Source organism: Harpia harpyja, chromosome 13 (genome assembly GCF_026419915.1).
Source record: "Harpia harpyja isolate bHarHar1 chromosome 13, bHarHar1 primary haplotype, whole genome shotgun sequence".
NCBI classification, from domain to species: Eukaryota; Metazoa; Chordata; class Aves; order Accipitriformes; family Accipitridae; genus Harpia; species Harpia harpyja.
This window is the reverse complement of record NC_068952.1, coordinates 44,180,804-44,200,762: the sequence shown is the minus strand read 5'-3', so window position 1 is coordinate 44,200,762 and position 19,959 is coordinate 44,180,804. Positions and strand designations below refer to the sequence as shown.

The following is a 19,959-nucleotide window of genomic DNA, read 5'->3' as shown; positions in this document are numbered from 1 at the left end:
GTTTGTCTGAAAGAAGAGATTGCGGCTTGGTTTTCACTCAGGCCTAGAGTTCCTGTCAGGAACTGGCCTCTGAGGAGAAGCGCGCCGAGCTGTCCCCGCTGGTGCAGCCGGAGGACGGGCTGCAGGGATCAGAGAGCCCCGCACCACGCCGCCTCAGCCGGGCCGCGGGGCGAGCGCGGCTTCCCGGAGCCGCCGTCCTCGCTACGCCCCCGCCGGCCATGGCCGTACGGCGAGGCGGGAGGCGGGCTGGCGCCACGGGGACGGGGAGGCGGGGGGGGGGGAAGTGTGTAACCCGCGTGGCGATTGGTTCCCGCCGGACGAGGGGGCAGGATTAAGGGGAGGAGCGGCAGCGGGATTGGACGGAGAGCGAGGGGCATCTGTCATGTGAGCGTAGATAGGGTTTCGCGGGGGGGAGGGCAGGGCCGCTGGCGATTGGCTGCGGCGCGCGGTGGGCGGGGCGCGGGACGGCTATAAAAGGGGCGCTTGGCGGGCCGTGGCAGTTGGCGGCCGGTCGCGCTTGGCGGTTGTTTCTCTGTCGGCGGTCGCTGCTCCTGTGAGAATGTTCGAGGCGCGGCTGGTGCAGGGCTCGGTGCTCAAGCGGGTGCTGGAGGCCCTCAAGGACCTCATCACCGAGGCCTGCTGGGACCTGGGCTCGGGCGGCATCAGCCTGCAGAGCATGGACTCCTCGCACGTCTCCCTGGTGCAGCTCACGCTGCGATCCGAGGGCTTCGATACCTACCGCTGCGACCGCAACATCGCCATGGGCGTCAATCTCAACAGGTGGGGAGCGGGCAGCGGCGGGGGCCTTCTCCGGCCTCTGGGACGGGAGTGGGCCTGGGACCTGAGGCGCTGAGGGGAGCGGGGGCCGGCGGGAAAGGGGGTGCGGGAGGGGAGGGTGCGGGGCGAGGGGCCTCGTCTGCCCTCGCCGTGCCGGGGGAGCCGCTGCCGGGGCGGGCGGGGGCCCCTCAGAGCCCCTTCTCTGCCCTTCTTCCCGCCCCCCTTCCATTCTCCTCAGAACTCTCGCGCCGTTTTTCGCGGGGCGGGGCCCGGCGGCGGTGACGTTACTTCCGGCGCGCCGTGGCGGGAAAGCCTGCTGGGGAGCGGGGGAGGCCGAGCGCGGCCCGCCATGGCGTCTGGCCTCCTGCCGCCCGGGGCGGGGGGACACAACGAGCCCGATCTCTGCTCCTTCTGCACAGCTCCGCAGGCTGTGTCTGAGGCTGGCGGCTGCTCCTTGCTAGCCTTGTTTTCGCGCTCTGTAGTAGGCTCTGTCTGCCTGTAATCTTGAGTCACCTACCTTTTTTTTACTCCCTCCCCCAGCATGTCCAAAATACTGAAGTGTGCTGGAAACGAAGACATCATAACTCTCCGAGCAGAAGACAATGCAGATACGTTGGCTCTAGTGTTTGAAGCACCAAGTGAGTGTTAGATTTGGAAACTAATTTGCTGCTGTGATATGTTTAGGTGGTCTTCACAAACCATGCAAATGCAGGAGGGGAAGGAAATGACAGTAAATATTTCAGAAAGGGGAGGGGTCACCTGATACTTAAACTCTTGAAACAGTCTGGAGATGTAAGCTTAGTCAACCTGACCGGTGCTTGCTTTGTAAGAGAGAGACTCTTCTTTAGGCCACCTGCAGATGCTCTTGGTGGGTTGCTGTCCTCTTACAGCCTGCAAAAGCCTGTTTGGGTCACTTTCAGATTTCTACCTCTAATTAAACAAGGTAGATCTTATTGTCATAATTTGGATGTTTTTATGGGGGGGAGGGGGTGGCAAAAATTAAATTCAGGATGATAACTTCTTGGAAACACTTGGTCAAACTATGCTTTCTTTTTTTAGATCAGGAAAAGGTTTCTGATTATGAGATGAAGTTAATGGATCTGGATGTGGAGCAGCTTGGAATTCCAGTAAGTAGTGGCTCAAATAACTGACGACACTGCCTCTTAGAAATGGGTGTTTTCCCATGTTCACATCAGACTTGAAGTTTGAGCTTGTAATATAACTTCCTTTGGAAAGACTAGACAAACTCAAGTGTAGTGACTACACCAAGCTTCTTGGTAGAAGTTTAATTGTGACACTTCCTTTGCAGGAACAAGAATATAGCTGTGTAGTGAAAATGCCTTCTGCTGAATTTGCACGCATCTGTAGAGATCTCAGCCACATTGGTGATGCAGTTGTCATCTCCTGTGCAAAAGACGGTGTGAAATTTTCATCTAATGGAGAGCTGGGCAATGGAAACATCAAGCTGTCACAGACCAGTAATGTGGATAAAGAAGAAGAAGCTGTAAGTTAAGCGTTCACAGTTACTGTGGTGTCTCCAGTGTTGAGGTTTCTACTAATATGACTAATTATCTGACCTATTGGGGGCTAAAGCTGGCTGATTGGATTGTGTATTTCTCGGGTTTATAGATTGGAGGCAACAGATTGTTGCCAACTTTAGGTCCTTATCCCCCGGGCCAGCAAGCTGTGCTCAGCAGAACAGAGTGGGGAGTAGCACTGTCTGCCTTTGCTTGAGATGTCTGAATTACTTGAGAGACTTGAGGGGACTTGCTGCAGCTTGTGTTTGTTGAAGTCTCACCTGGCTGATGGTTTTCTAGGTCACAATAGAGATGAATGAGCCAGTCCAGTTGACCTTTGCTCTGAGGTACCTGAACTTTTTTACCAAAGCCACTCCCCTGTCACCTACGGTAACACTCAGCATGTCTGCAGATGTTCCTCTTGGTAAGTAGAAGCAACTCTCCTTGAAAAATCTTGTAGAATGCTGCCACCTTAGAGCTGCGTTAAGAACTCTTGACTGAAAGGCTTTTCTGAAGAACCTTCTGAATACTGTTCTTTTTCTTTTTCCCAGTTGTGGAGTACAAGATTGCTGATATGGGACACTTAAAATACTACCTGGCTCCAAAGATCGAAGACCAACAAGAAGGCTCTTAATTGGAGTAGGACTGAGGGGGAGATCTGGTCAGCTCTTCAGAGGACAACTGACTTTGAGAGGGAAATGGTGGTGGTAGCAATTTCAGTGCAGTGGAGCGTTGTATGAGCACTGTTAGGCATGTTGTGTAGATATCTTTTGTACATATTTTTCAACTTACTATTTTGCTATACTGGTGTCATTGGAAGTAGATTTTTAGTCCGTTCCTGTACTTCTAATAATCTCTTAGATACTGTCTGGAGGTGAAATATCTTACTCCTTTCAACTTGTGTTAGAGAAGGGGTGCAATATTTTAACTTGAGTAAAGATGTTTCCTAGAGTTTCACCTGTGGAACTGTAGTTGACTAGAGTTGCTGTTCAGTTATGCTGCGAGTTTATTTGACTATTTCATCCATTTATTTTTGAAGCTGGTATTCTAACTGAAACATGGAAAATGGAAATAAAGAATATAATTTCATGGGTTTTATCCTGTTTAAATGTGGATGGATGAATCAATGCTCTGTCAAACTATGCTAATGTACCCTAGCTCCTTTTTCAAAGGCACTGCACCAGGCAAGCTTGTGGGGTTTTTTTGCACTGGAGTTACCAGCTTCTGTGTTGATCCCTTAGATGTGTTGAAATTGAGGGGTGTGGTTACAGTTTGAATAACTAATTGGTCTGTGATGCTGTTTCCTTTAAGCAGAGGAAGTTTGTGAAACTTTTCCTTAAAATGCACTAGCTTCAGCAGATGCCAGAGCTGCCTCTAGCAGGGACTGTCCCTGTAGCTGTCACTCTGGCCCTCGGTGAAGTCTGAGAGTGTGTAGGCACGTGCCCCAGTGTGGCTGTGACAGAAAACCGCTTGGTCTGGTGGCGATTTGTGTGAACTGTTCCTGGGTGTGGTTCTGTTGTTTCTGGCTTTTTGATGTTGAGCCACTCCTCAACAGGTTGTGTTCATTGAGTGCCTTTGTCCCACACCTTGCATGCTTCTATTGATGTGTAGTGTGCTCACCCTGCTACCAGCAATTCCTGTCTTAATTGAGGATATTTATCATGCTCGTATTGTTGATGAAGATCTAAAAATAAGGCTTACACCATGTTTCACCCTGAAGGTTTGATCATGAAAAATAAGATCTGAAAACAGTTTCAGGCAGCTTCTGTGGTTTTTTTCTTCACTTACTGTATTGCTACCAGCTAGCTATAAATCCTTACCCTCCTTCTGGAACCTGAGCGACTCCACTTTGTCACGAATGACAAAACACTGAAAAGCAATTCAGTTAGTTTGATCAGTGCTGTGTGGTAAGTAGTACTTAGAAGCTCTTTAAGTGCTGTGGGTATGCTTATTCTTCTAGGAGGCTGTGTGCTTCCCACTAGTCAGCAATACAGGACTGACTAGAGCATAAACTGCCTGAAAATTTGACACTTGGAAAACCCAACCGATTTAGCAGGAGAATTTCACAAGGTGGCAGTACTGATTAAGAAACAAATTTTGCTGTGTCAGAATGATGCAGCTACCATTGTGATAGAAACTTGTCCCTGCTCAAATGTGAGGGACAGGATTTCTTAATGCCCCTGCCGTTGATTTTTTTTTTTGTTGGTAGTAGCACTGCTTTACTAGTAGAGATGGTTTAGACTTTTGTTTTCTTCTGCTGTGATGCATGCAGATAGCTCCCTGCATGGTTTTCAGCTCCCATATTGAGTTTTGTCTTATGTCTCCAGAGCATACCCCACTTATTCTCTTGAACTTTTTTAGCCTGCTGATTAATTCAGCACCTTTTAAGAAAACACATCAAAGGCAAGATCTTTAGCTGCCCTAAAGTTTTTCAGCAATTGCTGAGTTACTGCCCTGAACAGTACTAGTACTGTCTTAAATAACCAGGAGGTTTTTGTCATTCCAAATGTGATGCTTCTCAGATTGGATCACCATTGTGGTACCTACAAGTACAGCAAGCGAGCATCTGCTTCAGCAAAGAATCAAAGATTCATGATGTTGAAATAGGGAAGGATTCTGGGTTTCAATGATGCGCGTAAAGCTGGGCTAGTGATTGAAGCAAATTTTTTGGTGCAACCTCCTGCTGTAGTGGGGGTTACAAATAGTGTGCTATTCTACTCATAAACACATTGTAAAAATAAGCCAGATGGTTTAGTTGCTTATTTTTACAGCTGTAATGACCAAATTGAGTAGCCTTATGTGAGAAACATCATTTAACAGTAGTGTCTATGTGCTTGTGTTCTGACTTGTCTACTGTGTGCTTTCTGGATAAGTCCTTAAAGAAGCTGAATGTTTACTGTGCCATTGTCATACCTAAATAATCAAAATTAAGATGTTCCCTTAAAAAAAAAAAAGCTGGGGAAGCTTAGTAAATGCTGTGTGTGTTTCTCCATGTTTGAGAGAGTAAGCTTTTGAAGTTTATGTATTTAGACTTTCTTAGCAAGGAGAAAAAGGGGGAAGGAGGGAGGATTCTATGAAACTTAAGACTAGGCTTTTTGGGCTCTAAATCCAGTGTGTACTTTATTAATTTACAGGAACTGGAACCATGGCAATTCCTGTGGTTTCCTTGTCTGGAGCAGTTAGAGGAAGTAGATCCCCAGCTGTCTTTCATCTGATGGGTTAATACTGTTCCAGGTGCTAGAAATAATTTTCTGGCTATAGCTTGTCTGTCACATTTTGCCTTAATGAAGGGCAGTGCTGTGTCTGATGGTTTAATTGCGTCCAGATCTTCCTGTAGGAAATCGACTTTAAAGCATGTGTAGGAGAGATGTGCATGAACATGCTGTTTCATAAATGCAGCCCCAAAATGACAGATGAGCTCCGGTGGGTCTTGTGTGACACGGGCCTGGGTGACCAGGACATGGTCCACGCCACCCTGCCCAAGGACACTAATTCCAGCTGCTAATCTGGAGTCCGAGGCCGAAAATAACCCAGCGGGGCCGAGCCAGCGAGAAGCTGCTGCCACAACCTGGAAGGAAATTGCTGTCATCGGGAATAAACTTCCTGGGTTGTTCTGCGGCCGGGGCAGTGCGGAAGAGAAGCGGCAGCGGGAGAGATGGGCTTGACCAGCAGCGCGAATAGCAGGTAACCGCCTTTGTGTGCTTTTTATTAATGTTTTGAAGCTTTGTGAGGCAGGGTGCGCAGCCCGTAGTTTTGGGGGAGTTCCCAGACATGTTGGGAACTTCCTGTTCAGCAGCAGAGAAACCATTTCGGGTCTGGAGGAGGGGGGTCGGCTGTGTTTGTTGTGTGAGGTTCGAGCTCCTGAAAGGGCGAGAAGTGACATTCCCCTTCCTGCCTTATTCCTGGGCACAGAGGGTTGAAAAATATATTGCTCTTATTTGGGGGGTAAACAGGATTTTGGCTCGAAGTGCTGCGTTTGCATTTACTGGCAAGCTCGCCTGGTGAGCCTGCGCTCTGCTCGGGGAGCATTCCCCCAGGCAGTGCGGGTTCTGACTGCATTTAAAACATGACTGTAGCGCATCATATTAGAAAACTTTAATTACAAATGTGATTCACCATTTATTTGCTTCTTAAAGGGCACAGCACTGAGCTCGTTTGTGATCTTGAACCACTGTAGAGCACAAGGATAGTGAAGCTTAGTGGACTTGAACCTGGCCCTTAAACACGAGATCTGAGTGGTTTGGGTTTTTTACATGTGTCTTTAATAGCCGCTTTCTTGTTGATAAGCAGGTGATGGGAAGGGCAGGACAACTTACGCAGGTGTAGATTGGAAGTAATTCCTAGGAAGCCACTAGGAATAGCCTGGTAAGTAATGGGACAGTCAGTAAGAAGTCCCATGGTACTTGAGAGTAAAATGGAGTAGAGTCAGGAAATCTGACACATTTCAGATGTGCTGATTTCTTTTGACTTTTTCTCCTCCTGCATGTCTACCCCAGGCACATGGGAGGCCTTGGAGGTATTTGAGTACTGTGACCTGAAAAACACAGATGTATAAGTGGCTGAGGATGTGAGTGTTACCACCCTGTAGGTGGGTGGTATTTCCATTATCGATGGGGCTAGAAATGTTTTGTCTGTGCTTGGGTTTTGCTACAAAAAAAAGCAACAAGTTCCAAGTTAAAGGTACAGCTGTGGGGGTTTAAGATCAGAGGGTGTTGGGTTTTTTATAAAAGTCAAATTTACTACAGGAGGAACAAACCTGATGGCAGGGGAATGTGCCAGCAATTAGCAAGAGGGAGAAAAAGGATTTCAGTTCAAGTGGAGACTAAATATTTTGAGGATATGCCAAATAGTGTTATAGAGAAAGCATCTTTGTCCCTTCCTGTTGGAACAGTTGGGATATGCACTTTTGTTTTCTTTATTCCATACTTTCTCAGAAAATAAAGCTATTGAAGTTGGAAAGTGAGGGAAGCCTATTGCTTGCCTCGCTTCTGGGAATTGTAGCCCTGGGCTGCAGTGCTGGTTCAAGGCTGTGGGTGAGCAGCCACCAAACGCATGGGAGAAGTTGTCAGGCCCTGTTAAATGGCTGTGCAGTGAAGCAGGGGTGTGTTGGCAGGCCAGATCCAGGCTTCAACTCCTGAGAAGTTGGGCTTCAAGGTGCAGAAGCAAGCTGGTTCTGCCCTTCTCCCCAGGACTGTCACTGCTGGCAGCAAAACCGCAGGGCTTGGCTTCATGGCATGGTGAAATTGCAGGGTATGGCTCTGGCGTAACTAAATAAAGCTCTACCCTGAACGCTGCCTCCCTCGCAGCTAGACAGACAAGTGACCTATGCTTTTTAGTTCCTTGCTGTTTTTTTCGTTCCCTCATCCACTAACCACTCTGTCCCCTTGTCATGTTCCCTCTGAGTCATGACCTGAGCAGTCTTGGGAATGACAGCTCCGTTTCATTCTAGTTTCCAGTGGTTGTTTTTGGTTTTTTTTTTTTTAAATGGATCTATTGCAAAATATCTGGCTGGTTGAAAAGCTGCTTTGTTTAGTTCTGGTTTGGGTTTATTTGCTAGTGTCCCTGTTTAGAAATAGCTGGACCTCAGACATTTCCCTGCTGGAAGTGTGATCTCCTTGTGAAATGAGAGCTGATTTATACATTGTATATTCTGGAATTTCTATCTTATTTTAAATGCAAGTTCTACCTTAGTCTGACTTTGCTTTCAAATATTGGCAAAACCCTGTTGCAGCTATATCCATGCCTTTGTATTTTAGGCTTAAATACAAAGCTTTGTTTGAAAAGAATTTATGAAAAAGAACAAAGATGCCTTTTTGTTAATACAGACTTGGCACTGTTTCAAGTAAGAAACTTGATCCATGTCTCTCAGATTCTATTGTCCAGTTTGCTCTGACTTTTTTTTTTTGCTGTTGTTTTCATTTTCCAGGTTCTAGCTGATGCTCAGGCTTCCTTGTAATGATGCCATCACGGACAAATCTGACTGCTGGGATTCCCAGTAGCAAAGTCAAATATTCCAAGCTCTCCAGCACTGATGATGGATATATTGACCTGCAGGTAAAAACTGGGGAAGAAAACCTCTTTCTGCTGCTGCTGCTCTGACTGTAAACTACTAGGAAAGGCTGCTATAGCTTTGCATGTGCCTGGGAGGCTGCTGCTTTGTTTATCTCTAGTAGAACAGCCTTAGCTCAGAAAGGTACAAAGCTAGCTGTCAGCCACCACTTGAGCCCTTCTCCAGAAAGCCTGTAGAGCTTAACTGGAAAGATTGCTTGTTTAATAGGGCCAGATGCTTTTTCTTTGGAGGGAGGTGAAAATTGGAGCAGATCTGGAAGCAATGGGTGTAAATGCTGGCTCGGACATTGGGGTCTCTATGGGCAGGATTCCTTGCAGAAGGGCCGTTACACAGCCCTGCAGCAGAGCTGCTGTAACAGTTTGTCCCATGTCATCTCTGCTAGCTGTGGGATGCACATTTCTGCCATGGTGGGAGGGGAACTGTGCTGAGTTAAGCTTTTTAATATTTGGGTTTTTTCGATCCAGTTCAAGAAGAGCCCACCAAAAATCCCCTACAAGGCAATTGCACTGGCTATTGTGCTCTTCATGATCGGGACCTTCCTCATTATCATAGGAGCCCTCCTCTTGGCAGGATATATTAGCAAAGGCGTAAGTGGTTTGATTACATTTCCGTTGCGAGTTTTGCATTGCTTGCCATTCCCCAAAGCCTGCCATGAACCATCGTGTTCAGTGTAGAAATTCAGAGCAAAAGGCCTGCAAGGAAGAAAATAATCCCCTCTGCTGCCTCACTGGTGTTTGCTGTCAGCCCTATTTCTCTGGCAGCAGAGCCCTGTGATGTCTTCAGTTAGCAAGTCTGGAGCAGGTTTGTAGCTGGATGGGAGATCTGCCAGGGAGGGCCGAGTTTCTCTGTCCTCCCTGGGGTACAGTTTCATTTTAATGCTACATCCCTGCAGAGGTCAGCTTGCTGTCCTGGAAAAACTTCATGCTAGGATCATCACTCTTCTAGTGAACATCGTCTGTAACTTCTGTAGGAGATACCAGACTGTTAGATAGGACGCAGCAGCACTTTTCTCATCTCTCTGTATTTATGATCCATTGAAAGGGGATCTGTTGTTTGTGGCTGACTTGGTGCTCCTCTGTGGCACACTTCTTTTACCTAGTGCCATATGGAATTGCTTTACAGTTGGCAGCTGCTGCTTATCATTGTGGAAACAGTAGTGTTCTGGCTGTATCGGAAGCAGTCCAGGCACAGATAGGAGAGCTTGCTCTCAGCTGGGCATGCAGCACCCAGCATGTGGCTGGCAGTTTTGTTACGTGGTTAGTGTTAGGAGGAGCCACCCCTCCTACCCGAAGGAGAAGTTCAGTTAAGGGTTTCCTGTAGCAAGGAGGAGATGCCAGGGAGAGGACTTGGAGCTCAGCCTGAAGAAAAATGAGATATTTCTGATTTAAGATGAATTTTTGCTTTTTGTCAGCTAGCCAGGCCTTAGGAATGAATAGCTGAGGCAGGACTTAGGGAAGACCCCCCCATACAAATCTCCTCTTACTGCACTTGCCTGTCTCTTTTCTGCAGGGAACGGACCGTGCCATCCCTGTGCTCATCATTGGGATCCTTGTGTTTCTCCCAGGCTTCTACCACCTCCGCATTGCATACTACGCTTCCAAAGGCTACCGGGGCTATTCCTATGACGATATCCCGGATTTTGATGATTGAACAATGTATTTAATTGCATTATAATTAGGTTGGTGGTAAGAGCTGTTAGTTACCCTGGATATCAGAGGGGGCCTTGTAAGATTGTAGATGAAGTATATCAGTCACAAGATGCCAGTTCCTGGTTTTGAAGTATTGCAGGCTTTTCAGTTGGGGTGGTGGGGGCTTGAACGTGGAATCGACCAAAAGGATTGCAACATTAGGTGGGAAGAACATGTGATTTATTGTTTTTTTCCTCTTTTGGCTACATAATGCTGGTTGCTTGTAAGAAGTTCTTCTTGGGCAAGCCAATTCTAGCAATTATCCAAAAATAGATGAGCCAGTTTCAGCAGCAAAGATACTTGTTTTTTCTAACTGTTTTATAGAGTTTATTTTAGTTTTCAGTGAGATTGTGGTTAGCACTGGGTTTATCTTTGCAGATAAACCAGCATAGTTAAATTCTCCTTTTGCTCTCTGTCCATCAGAAATGCTTCCAATCTACTTGTCCTGTGCTTGTCTGGAGTAACAAGTCAGATGTGTACAAGAGGGGGAAAACTGCACTTGCATGAAATGATTTACATGTGCATTTGCTGCACAACTCCTCTTGTCAGAATGACCAAGCTTTTTTACTCAGCAAACACATACTTCAGAAGCCGCTGTTACTTTTGGCAAAATCCACTTATCCTTTAAAAGGACTGTTGTTGGATTTTTGCTTATTATATTAAACAAACTGAATGGATACAGGGAGAATTGGAATTTGGACCAGGACTCAAGTGTCTAGATACCAAAAACCTTGGTTTTGACTAATGTGGATCTTGGAGACACTTGAATTCCATCTGTATGTATATTTGGAATCATTTTGTCCTTGTCTAGATAATATGCTGTGCATAACTCCCTAGACCAGTAAAAAGGAAATCTCTGTATAGTTTGTACTAAAGTCCCATTTGTATTGTTTTGCTAGCTTCAGTGATAGGTTATTCAGGGAAAACAGATTGGTAGCTCTATTTTGTGTAAAATAAAAACAGTCTGTCTCTTGAAGTGGGAATGAACTCGGTGTCCTGGAGAACAAGTATGTTGACAAGTAGTGATACAAGTAGATGTATTAAATATGAATAAACTTCAGTATATTCTGTGTACAAATCATAACCTTGTCTTTTTCACATTCACAGATCTAGGTGTGCACTAAAAACTGTTCTGGGCAACCAGATTAAGGCTTTAGCTGAATCTGCTGTTGCCTACTGCTTCCAATTGCTAATGTAGTCACTCCAATCAGCATTAGCCTTTGCTGAGCCAGCAGCTTTGGAACAGCTCCATCTGCTCTCCAGGACCCTTGGCTGGCTTTGGGGCAGAGCTCGGGAGCTGGGATTACCCTCCCTAGTGCAGCAATCCAGAGTGCTCTGCGTGCGGTAGGAAAACGTGCTTCTCCAGAAGGTCAGGATTTGCTTTTTGAACCTCACGTGCAGCCTTTATTAAATGTGTAAAGACCCCAGACTTCTAATTGCTTTGTTTCAGGGTCCAAATATCCAGTTCCTTTTGTTGTGCAATGTAACAGGAGCAGTGTCTGAATATGGCTTGTGGGCTGGTACTGATACTCCAGAATTGTCAGGTGTGCTTTGTGGACTGAAAATTTTTTGAAAGGAAGAGGGGCAGGTACCACTGTTGCTGCAGAGCAGGTCCGTGGAGATGTTGAGATGAGAACAGTGCTGGATGAATGCCTTGCTCTGGAAGTACTCTTAAAATTGCCTGTTTTCCTCCTCCAATATTCTAGATTAAACCCAAAGCCTGAGCCAAGATCTCTTTTAACCTACATCTCTTCCCTTGTTTGACTTAATTGGCTTGTGTGTGCCCCAGTGTTGCACTCTGAGGAATAACTGATTGAATTCAGGATCTCCCTTTCCATCTCTGAAGGCAACAACTATGCATGTTCTTTCCTGCTGTGCTGCGTCACGCCAGCCCTCACCCATCTCACGTTCCTGACGCTGCTGGCCCCTGGGCCGATGGCAGCCCTGCTTCCCAGATGTTGTCACGTACTGCTTGGCAGCAGCTGAAATAGGTCAATTAAAGCTAGGTCTGGCCAGGAGAGTGGCTGCTGATGCAAAAACATGAATCAGCCTCTATTAGGGGATAAGAATGTAGATTTGTTTGGTTTGGGGGAAAGGGGAGAGGAAGTGGAAGGGAAGTTTAGATGGAAGAAGAAAAGGGGGAGGGAGAAGATGCTTTCAAGTGGGGCTGATAAGATGCAGAAGATTGGGAAGCCTGGGTTGACTAAGAAGGACAAGTAAATGTAGGGGACAGGAGAAAAACATGCTGACATTTCTGAAGGTAAGGCAATTAATTAATTTATTTTTTATTTGACAGAAGCAAAGTCCTCAGGCAGCACAGTGTATAAATAAGAACAGTCCCTGCCCTAGTGCTCACAGGGCTGTCTGTGTGAGGGATGGCCACAGGGAAATTTTCCTCTCTACAGGGATTGTTTTATATCTAATCTGGAAAAAAGGAGACGCATCTGGGAAAGAAAAAAAAGGTATGTTGACTGCTGGAAAAATGCAGATCCAGATGACTTCATTCTTTGAGTTGACACTGCAGTCTAAGCATGGTTTTCCTCCACAGTATAAGTCTCTAGATGTTCAAATGTCTATTAATTGTCTAGCTGTAGTGTAGCTAGTAGCCAGGGCTCAATTTTCTCTTGCAAAATAGCATGCATTTACATTTATTGCAAGAGATTGGAAAACTTTACTGCGAATATCTTGTTTCTCTGAGCCTCGTCCATACCATAGCAGTGGTGCTCCTCTAGTGTAGATTTGATTGTAATCAGTGCACTCAGCTCTTACATTTGTTAAAGCGTTACATAAGAATGAAGCTTTCCTCCCAAGTGGGGCTGGTGTTTCGGTGCTTCTGTGCTGATACATTACAACAGGATCTTTTTAATTTTCCTCCCACTCCTGCCACACTGTGGACCTGCATGCATGATTTGCATGGCTGGCTTGGCTCCTTTGCTGCCTTGGCTCCTTTGCTGCCTTGCCTGAACTCCCTGGCTGTGTAGCTGTATCCTTCCCTTGACCCTGGGTGCCAGATGCTGCTGCCAAACCCCACAGTTAATGGCTCTGCTCCTCAGTTCCCCTTCTGTAAAATCATGGGTGTTGTGGGTTTGGGGAGAACTGACTGACTCACTAGAGTGGCAAGGGTAATAGGAAAATGCCTGTGAAGAAGTTTCTGGTTCTAGAGCAGGGCTTGAATGACAAATAAGGCACTGGCCGAACACTGATGAATGAGGATAATACTGAATAGCTATTTCCTTCATTGAGCATCATCCATTCTGGGCACTCGGCAAGGCAGCTGACTCAGAGAGGAAAAAAAAAAAAAGTCAGCATTTGTATAGCTTGATGTGGAATTATTATGCACAGAAGCTCTGGAGAAAGAACAGGCACCCAGATTTCAGGCTTTTCTCTAGTTTGAGTGCTTGAATTCATGTATCATCAATAATGTTCTTCTATTGCTGTTGTATAGTATATTTATATGCTTGTGTACTTAATACCATAAAGTTGCTGGAAAGATGTTTAGAAGTGTGATTCTAGAGTCCTCTGGTCTGAGCTACCAGCAGTCCCAAAGAAATTCCCCCCAATGTATTATTTATAAAAGCAAAGGTTCATTTTAAGTAAATATCTTGATTTTACTTTTTTTTTTTAACTGTCTCAAGTGAACAAAGCTAATGAAAGTTCCCAAGCATCATCACATCAGAGGAAACTTCCCTTATGTAAACAAGCTATTTGAAACATCTAGGTGAATAAACTGGGGGGAACAAACAAGGTAGCGGTGGAGACAGTCTTGGGTAGCTGCAGACATTACCTGCAAGCCCTGGAAACTGATGCTAGATCCACAACGGCTCTTTCTCTGCTCCTCATTTGCAATGGCTCATTGATAATAGCATATTGTGCTGCCCAAGGCAGAAGGGGACCTGTTCCTCTCCTCTCCAGGAGGCTCCTTACCACTGTTGGTGGCGCAAATGCCACCAGCTGAGACAGATGGCCACCAGTGGCTCCTGGCTCAAAGATGCTGTGTGTAACATTTTCTAACACTTCCCACAGCCAGATTCCCTTCAGAAGGGAAGTCAGGCAGCAGAGTTGTAGCAAGTGGTGACATTCAAGTGTAGAGCTAAGGAGTCAACCTGCTGCCCGTGCCCTCGCTGAGGGACCTCAGTGGGCTTCCAGGAGAGGCTTCACACTTGGACATGGCTCAAAGCAATGCCGTGGTCTCTGCCAACTTGGGCACTGGATAAGGCTGGGGACAGCAAGGGTTTGTCGCATGCATCGCATCCAGTGCTGCATCTCCAAGGTCATGGCTAATGCCCCTGTTGGGATATTGTGTAGAAGGATGCAGGCCTGAAAGGGATCTCTATCATATGGCAAAACTAGGAGGGATGGAGATGAACTCAGCAGTGGAAAGGAGCAATAGGAAAAGCCAGAATTATCTGAAGTGTTGTGCAAATGGTTCTCATAAACCCTTGAAAGAAAAGGCAGAAATTGTGCTTCTGTAGGTTGCTTGAAGTGATGGAGTGGTGAGGTGTTTCACCAGCCTGGAGATTGTGTGTGAGCTTTGAGTCCAAGTGAAGCCACAGCCCTGAAGGGCTTATCACCCTATCCTGGTCTCTCAGTTCTTTTCTGTTTAGGGGTTGTGCAGCCAGCGGTGTTGTGATTCTTACAGGCTCATGATTTTGCATCTGTCCATACAGAGACACTTGTAAAGAGACATCATTCCCTCTACAGGGAAGCAGCTGCAGGCACTGCAGTCTGATCCTGGGAAAGGGGGTGTAAGTACTCCAGGCAGCAACTTTACTTGTGCTATATATGTTTTTTGGCATTACTGTTGATCCTTCTCTCTGAGATTCTCCATGTGCTTGTGCTGATGGAGGTTCATGGGATGGGGAGAAGAGCAAGGCCCATCACTGGTCCTATGGTGATGTAGCAAGAGGAAACTTGAGTTTCTAACTCCTTGTTCATTTTTTCTCAGCAGTGATTTGTATTTCCTCTTACTCTTTTGATAACCTCATCCTTGAGGCCTGGCTGGATGTTGTACTGTTTGACTGTCTGCAGTGCCTGGTGGTTGTGAGGAGGCTGGGCTGGCCAGCAGGTTACTGATCTTAGTCCTGAAAATATTTTAGTAGAAGTTGTGTGAAACATCTGGGGAGTTGGGGGAGAGAGAATGTAATGACTCACTTGGAGCACGCTGGCTATGACCCCTGTGCTATAAATATAGCCATAAAACATGCTTTGTTTGAACAAACAGCACAATCTGCAACAGTGTCACTAGTGCTTTTCTGGTACCCATTGTGCAGGAACACTTAGACCAGCCTCTGTGGTTGTGGTTTGCTTGCTTTCTGTCAATTGCAATTAGCCAAATTCAGCAATGTTTGCCACTGAGGGGCTCAGTGCTATACTGCTACTCTTACAGCAGTATGGATTTTGCTTGGCATAAAAGATGACGTAAAAACCCTGCAGGGCAGGAAGAAATGACTCGGCACAACAGTTCTGTCCCTTCTAATCAGATTTGTGCTATGCTCCACTTATGCTGTGGTCTAAACGAGCTTCTCCATGCTCTCTCCATATTCCTCCCCCTCATGCCCAGTCCTTAAAAGTCCCACGCATCAGCCCATTCATACAACTGCCCTTCACATCTTCTGCCTCTCCTTAAGCTTTCTCCTGGCCCTTCCATTGGGGTGTCTGTCCTGCTCTTCCCAGCAAGATCTCTACCTGCCAAGCACCTCTGGGACTCCTTGGCTGATCCTGCCTTTCCACTCAGCACTCTCCTCATTGCTGTAGTCTGGAGCTGCAGCTCATCAGTTTAGTGGGTAAGTGCAAATTGCCTGGCCCTTGGATTTCTCTGGCCTCTCAAGCGCTAGCAGAGACCTTGTTTGCCTCTTCCAGCTCAGGGAAGTCAGCAATCCTGCCTTTGTTTTCTGCCTTCTCCACCTGGTGAAAAGAGATGTTCTTTGCCTTTTTCCTAGAGCTCTGCGTTCAGCCCAGCTATGCTTTCATGCTGCAAGGCAACTGGCATGCTGCGTTCTGTGCTCCCTGTGTGAAATGTGGATGTGCAAGTTCACAGGGTTTCCTTGCTCGTTCCTTGATACACAATCAGCTTGAGGTTTTAGGAATGCTGGATTTAACTAAAAATAGTCCAGACAATTCAGTGGGCCATGACAGATTGCTCCCTCCCAAGAGAACTGGCTTTGTTCTGAGATGGAGCCAAGGGTCACAGAAAAAAAAAAAATTGGGAAAAAAGCTTAATTGTGGATTAGAAATTATTGTTTCCAGATGATTTCTTTGACTGTTTTGCTTCTCCAGGCTCAGGCAGACTTTGGTTTGTGCTGGTTAGGTACTTGCTACCTTGAGGCCTTTCCTTCTGTGCTTTCACCTGTGTCTAGGAAGGTGTTAAGAAACTTCTTTTAATTAGATGCAAGGCAATTATTAGGAGGTCTTTTTTGTGGCCTGCATGGACAGAGCTTACTAATGATAAGAATTGGGAAGCGAACACTTCCTTCCTCTACACTGTACTTCTGTTGGATACTGAGCCATGATGCTGTCCTCCATTTCTAGAGCAGCAAAAAGGCTGCACTTGGAGCTTGCCTCTCTGACAGTAAGAGATCTATGAGATTCATATAGAGCTTTCCTACTTCTGCTGCAATTACAATAAGGAACAAAATTGCAATGAATCTTCTTTGAGAGGATTCTTTCTGCTCCTGTGAAATAGCAGTTTCGGCACTGAAAGTCTAAGTTCTGTGGAGGAATCACCATTTCAGCCTGGGCTGTTCAAACAGAGAAAAAAATCCACTAGTCACCACTAATTAATTTTATTTTGAAATATTTACTTGGACTGAAGTAGTAGCTGCTCTTAAGTCTTTAAAGGATTAGCTGCCTGTTAGTCTTTCGTGCCTGCAACCATTTATTTAAGCTGTTGCTGTAAATCATGCTGTTAACCTGTCATGCAAGGTTTTAACCTTTCTTTCCTTGTCAGTGGGAAATGCGTGGTACATATGGTCTTGCTGATGTGGTAGTGGGAAGTTAATACATCTGCAGTCAGGTGTTCTGGGTTCTTTCCCCAGCCTCTTGAAGGAGGGGAAAGACAGAAAATTAATACAGTAATAATTGTCTACTTTAGGATATTGCAAAGCCTATTGAGGGGCTGTAAAAAGGGTAGGGAACATCAGTGTTTGCAAATGCATCCTACCCCCTGCCTCTGTGCTTTTCCATGTGTTGTTACCAGGGCAAATAATTCCTCCCCCTCCTGCTGAACTGTCAGATAGGATGCAGCATTTCCATTGCGCTCCATCCTGATGTTTGCTTGCATTTGTCATACCGCGTTGCATCATGTTTAACGCAAGTGGTCAAACCAATCGACCAAAACCCAGCTGCCAGGGGAGGGTTTGCTCACGCAAGAGCATTAGTTTCTGAGCTAAAAGCCGTGTTTAGCAAAGGAAATGTCAGGCAGATCTAGAAAGAATCCTTGAAGAAAGCTGAGAACTCGCCTCAGCAAGGATTATTTCTTGCTCTTACACATGTGGTGTATTTAGTGCAGAAGAGAAAGATCTCAGGTCCTTAAAGCTACAAATACTAATTAGCATCACCATATAACTTTCTAGCAGTTGTTTTCATTAATATGTCATGAGAAAAAGTCTACCAGCTCCTATAATACTCATTTTTCTTGTCTCTGAACACTAGCAGTTCATGTCACAGCATGACTTCTTCACTGCTATTTTGGGTGGTTCTTTTCCAGACAAATGTCTTATTTTCTCTGTATTTGATACTGCAGGTCAAGTGAATCCTCTCTGCCTTTTATTGCATGAGAACAGAGGCAGGACTGTAACGTGGCCAGTTCAAATGTATGCCTAAAAATAGGCCAGTGGGTGGTCTCCAACTTCACATACAAAAAAATGTATTTGTAAAGATTTCTTTTTGTTGGGTGACCGCATTTCAAATTGCTAAGATGACACTTCAAAGCTCAACTTACAAACGGCTCGTGTTTTAATCCTCCCCATGAAACAAAGGAGACTATCTTTGACTTGCATCTGTGGTCGGCTGAGACAGTGAATGCATGAAGCTGGCAGCCTGCTGCACTCCAGGGAGTTTATCATCCCTTTAGCAGGGTCAGCGCACCAGGATGCTGTCCTGGTCCGATGCTTCCCACCCTGTCAATGGGGCATGGGCCCAGGTCTCAGGAGAGAGTTAAGGGCAGGCTGACATCCCTTCTTCCACCTCTGCTGTAGGTAGGGAAAATAATTTAACGGTGGCAAGGTGGGTCAGAGCCTGCAAGAACACTTCAGTGACACTGTATCGGACTCTTTGGCACTGATTATGAGTAGTGGAGAGGTGGCACTTTAAGCAGGGAAGGAGTTAACAAAATAAAGGGCAATTTGTAGGGGAGAAGTTGGAGTTCATTGTTCCAGGCCCTGCTGTGCATTTCCTTTTTATCCTTTTATCTCAGAGTCTTGGCTGTCATCGTAAAAGGGGCTGCTAGTCCTTCCTCTTCCTATTTTTATTTAGATGGTGAGCCCTTCAAGGCATGGACTGTACCTTAACCTGTGTGCAGCGGCACAGTGGGAAAGCTCTGTGGGTAGAGAACTATAAATAGTGAGCCTGTCCAGCCCTGTGGCATCCATGCTTGCTATAATTGCCTGGTTTGCACTCCTGTGACAAGTGTTAGTTCAGCTGTCAGGGAAAGAAGGAACTGGAAAGCATTGCCACAGACAGTTTCCAGCTCTCAAGTTGCCTGTTGAGCTTCAGTTTGGGCCCAGTTCTCCCTCCTGTCTCGGGGAGTTCTTTTTTTTTAGCCGTGTGTGAATGATGATTCCCGGCATCTATGCAGTGTGATTTGGACAGTTCAATTTCAGAAGCAGCTTTGTAGAGGGCTTGTTGTGGTGCTGCCTATTTGGATCTTTAACTCATGCTTCAGCACCATGCTCATTTATTTTGTCTTTTGCCACTTGCTAGAGGAGGTTGATTCTACAGCAATCGCTTTGCTATCATTCCTGACATCACTGTGTGGTTTTGTTACTATATGCTCGCAGGAGGAATTGAGTCACGAGGAGATAGCGGATAAAAGGAATGACAACATCCAAGACCATCCTTCCTCTCTGGACAGATTGTGGATGTTCTTTCAGAACGGCTTGCAAGTGGGTTCAAGCAATGAAAGGTTAAACCAGGGATTTTCTCTATCACTTCTCTGCTGAGATGAGTAAGCAACCACAAGGGTGCTGCTGCCTGTTCCTTGCAAAGGAAAGGCTTTTCATTTGAACTTGCAGTGGAGGTGGCTTAAGAAAACCTGTCTTATTCTGTGCTACAAAATTCTTCTAATGAACTTAAAAATGATTTTGTGCACCATGTCCACACCCTTTTGGAAGGGGAAATAAGTTGCTCTGGTCCTGCCTATACACATCTGTTAACAGAAGCTGCCATTTATTGCTGCAGCTTTGAACAACAGCTGCTCATGAACTTGATGCAAGGTGGCAAAACCCACCTTGTCTCAGGCTTGGAGACCATCTCTCCAGATGACATAGGCTTCATCTGATGGGTAGCTGCAAGCAAAAAGCCAGTGTGAATGTGCACTGGTAAAGCAAAAATGTCAGGAGCTGTCAGCCATGGGCTCTTGCAGTGCCTTTTCTGCTGCCACAACATGTCGGAGTCAGGAGATGTGGCTCCAGCAATTCAGCAGTATTGGCAACTAGAACCTGGCAGAAAAAGAGAAGAGGGAGGATAAATGCATGCCTTTTTCCCGGCCTCCTCCTGCTCCCACCCTTCCCAAGATGTAAGGACTCTCCCTTGGCTAATTTCAGGGGCTATGCTTTTGAAAAGAGGACTGGGAATGAACTCTGCAAGGTGACTAAGCCCATCTCCTCTTTCCTCCTGACTCAGCAAGTTAAATCTCATCTGTTTGTTACAGCCCCTGAGGTACCAGACATAACAGCATCAAGAAAATTAG

The 19,959-nt window shown here is 46.0% G+C and overlaps 3 protein-coding genes across 4 annotated transcripts in view; all 3 read left to right on the top strand.

Annotated features, from left to right (window-relative positions):
* The first annotated feature begins 487 nt into the window (after window positions 1-487).
* Window positions 488-3,383, top strand: PCNA (proliferating cell nuclear antigen). Its single transcript, XM_052806522.1, has 6 exons — window positions 488-780; window positions 1,318-1,415; window positions 1,837-1,904; window positions 2,087-2,281; window positions 2,595-2,718; window positions 2,846-3,383. Exons 1-6 carry the CDS (start codon window positions 560-562, stop codon window positions 2,926-2,928), a joined length of 789 nt encoding a protein of 262 aa, XP_052662482.1. The 5' UTR covers window positions 488-559; the 3' UTR covers window positions 2,929-3,383.
* A 2,180-nt stretch (window positions 3,384-5,563) lies between these two features.
* Window positions 5,564-11,136, top strand: TMEM230 (transmembrane protein 230). 2 transcript variants are annotated; one of them, XM_052806524.1, is made up of 5 exons: window positions 5,564-5,978; window positions 6,585-6,659; window positions 8,221-8,348; window positions 8,829-8,951; window positions 9,874-11,136. In XM_052806524.1, the coding sequence occupies exons 3-5, from the start codon at window positions 8,250-8,252 to the stop codon at window positions 10,012-10,014; spliced, it is 363 nt and encodes a 120-aa protein (XP_052662484.1). In that variant the 5' UTR covers window positions 5,564-5,978; window positions 6,585-6,659; window positions 8,221-8,249; the 3' UTR covers window positions 10,015-11,136. The 2 variants fall into 2 exon arrangements, with proteins under 2 accessions (XP_052662484.1, XP_052662483.1); XM_052806523.1 differs by lacking the exon at window positions 6,585-6,659 and having other exon boundaries at window positions 5,573-5,978.
* A 2,571-nt stretch (window positions 11,137-13,707) lies between these two features.
* SLC23A2 (solute carrier family 23 member 2) overlaps window positions 13,708-19,959 on the top strand; it is a 68,570-nt gene continuing 62,318 nt past the window's right edge. The window contains exon 1 of the mRNA XM_052806517.1: window positions 13,708-15,835. The gene's annotated coding sequence lies outside the window, so the exon portion shown is untranslated. The remainder of the gene's footprint in view (window positions 15,836-19,959) is intronic.

What these genes read in the sequence shown, in the direction of transcription:
- PCNA (XM_052806522.1), top strand. Translation starts at nt 560, where the DNA reads ATGTTCGAGGCGCGGCTGGTGCAGGGCTCGGTGCTCAAGCGGGTGCTG. An exon ending in ATGGGCGTCAATCTCAACAG is followed by an intron (nt 781 to 1,317) that starts GTGGGGAGCGGG and finishes TCCCTCCCCCAG; the next exon opens with CATGTCCAAAATACTGAAGT. An exon ending in TGGAGCAGCTTGGAATTCCA is followed by an intron (nt 1,905 to 2,086) that starts GTAAGTAGTGGC and finishes CTTCCTTTGCAG; the next exon opens with GAACAAGAATATAGCTGTGT.
- TMEM230 (XM_052806524.1), top strand. Translation starts at nt 8,250, where the DNA reads ATGATGCCATCACGGACAAATCTGACTGCTGGGATTCCCAGTAGCAAA. An exon ending in ATGGATATATTGACCTGCAG is followed by an intron (nt 8,349 to 8,828) that starts GTAAAAACTGGG and finishes TTTTCGATCCAG; the next exon opens with TTCAAGAAGAGCCCACCAAA. An exon ending in CAGGATATATTAGCAAAGGC is followed by an intron (nt 8,952 to 9,873) that starts GTAAGTGGTTTG and finishes TCTTTTCTGCAG; the next exon opens with GGAACGGACCGTGCCATCCC.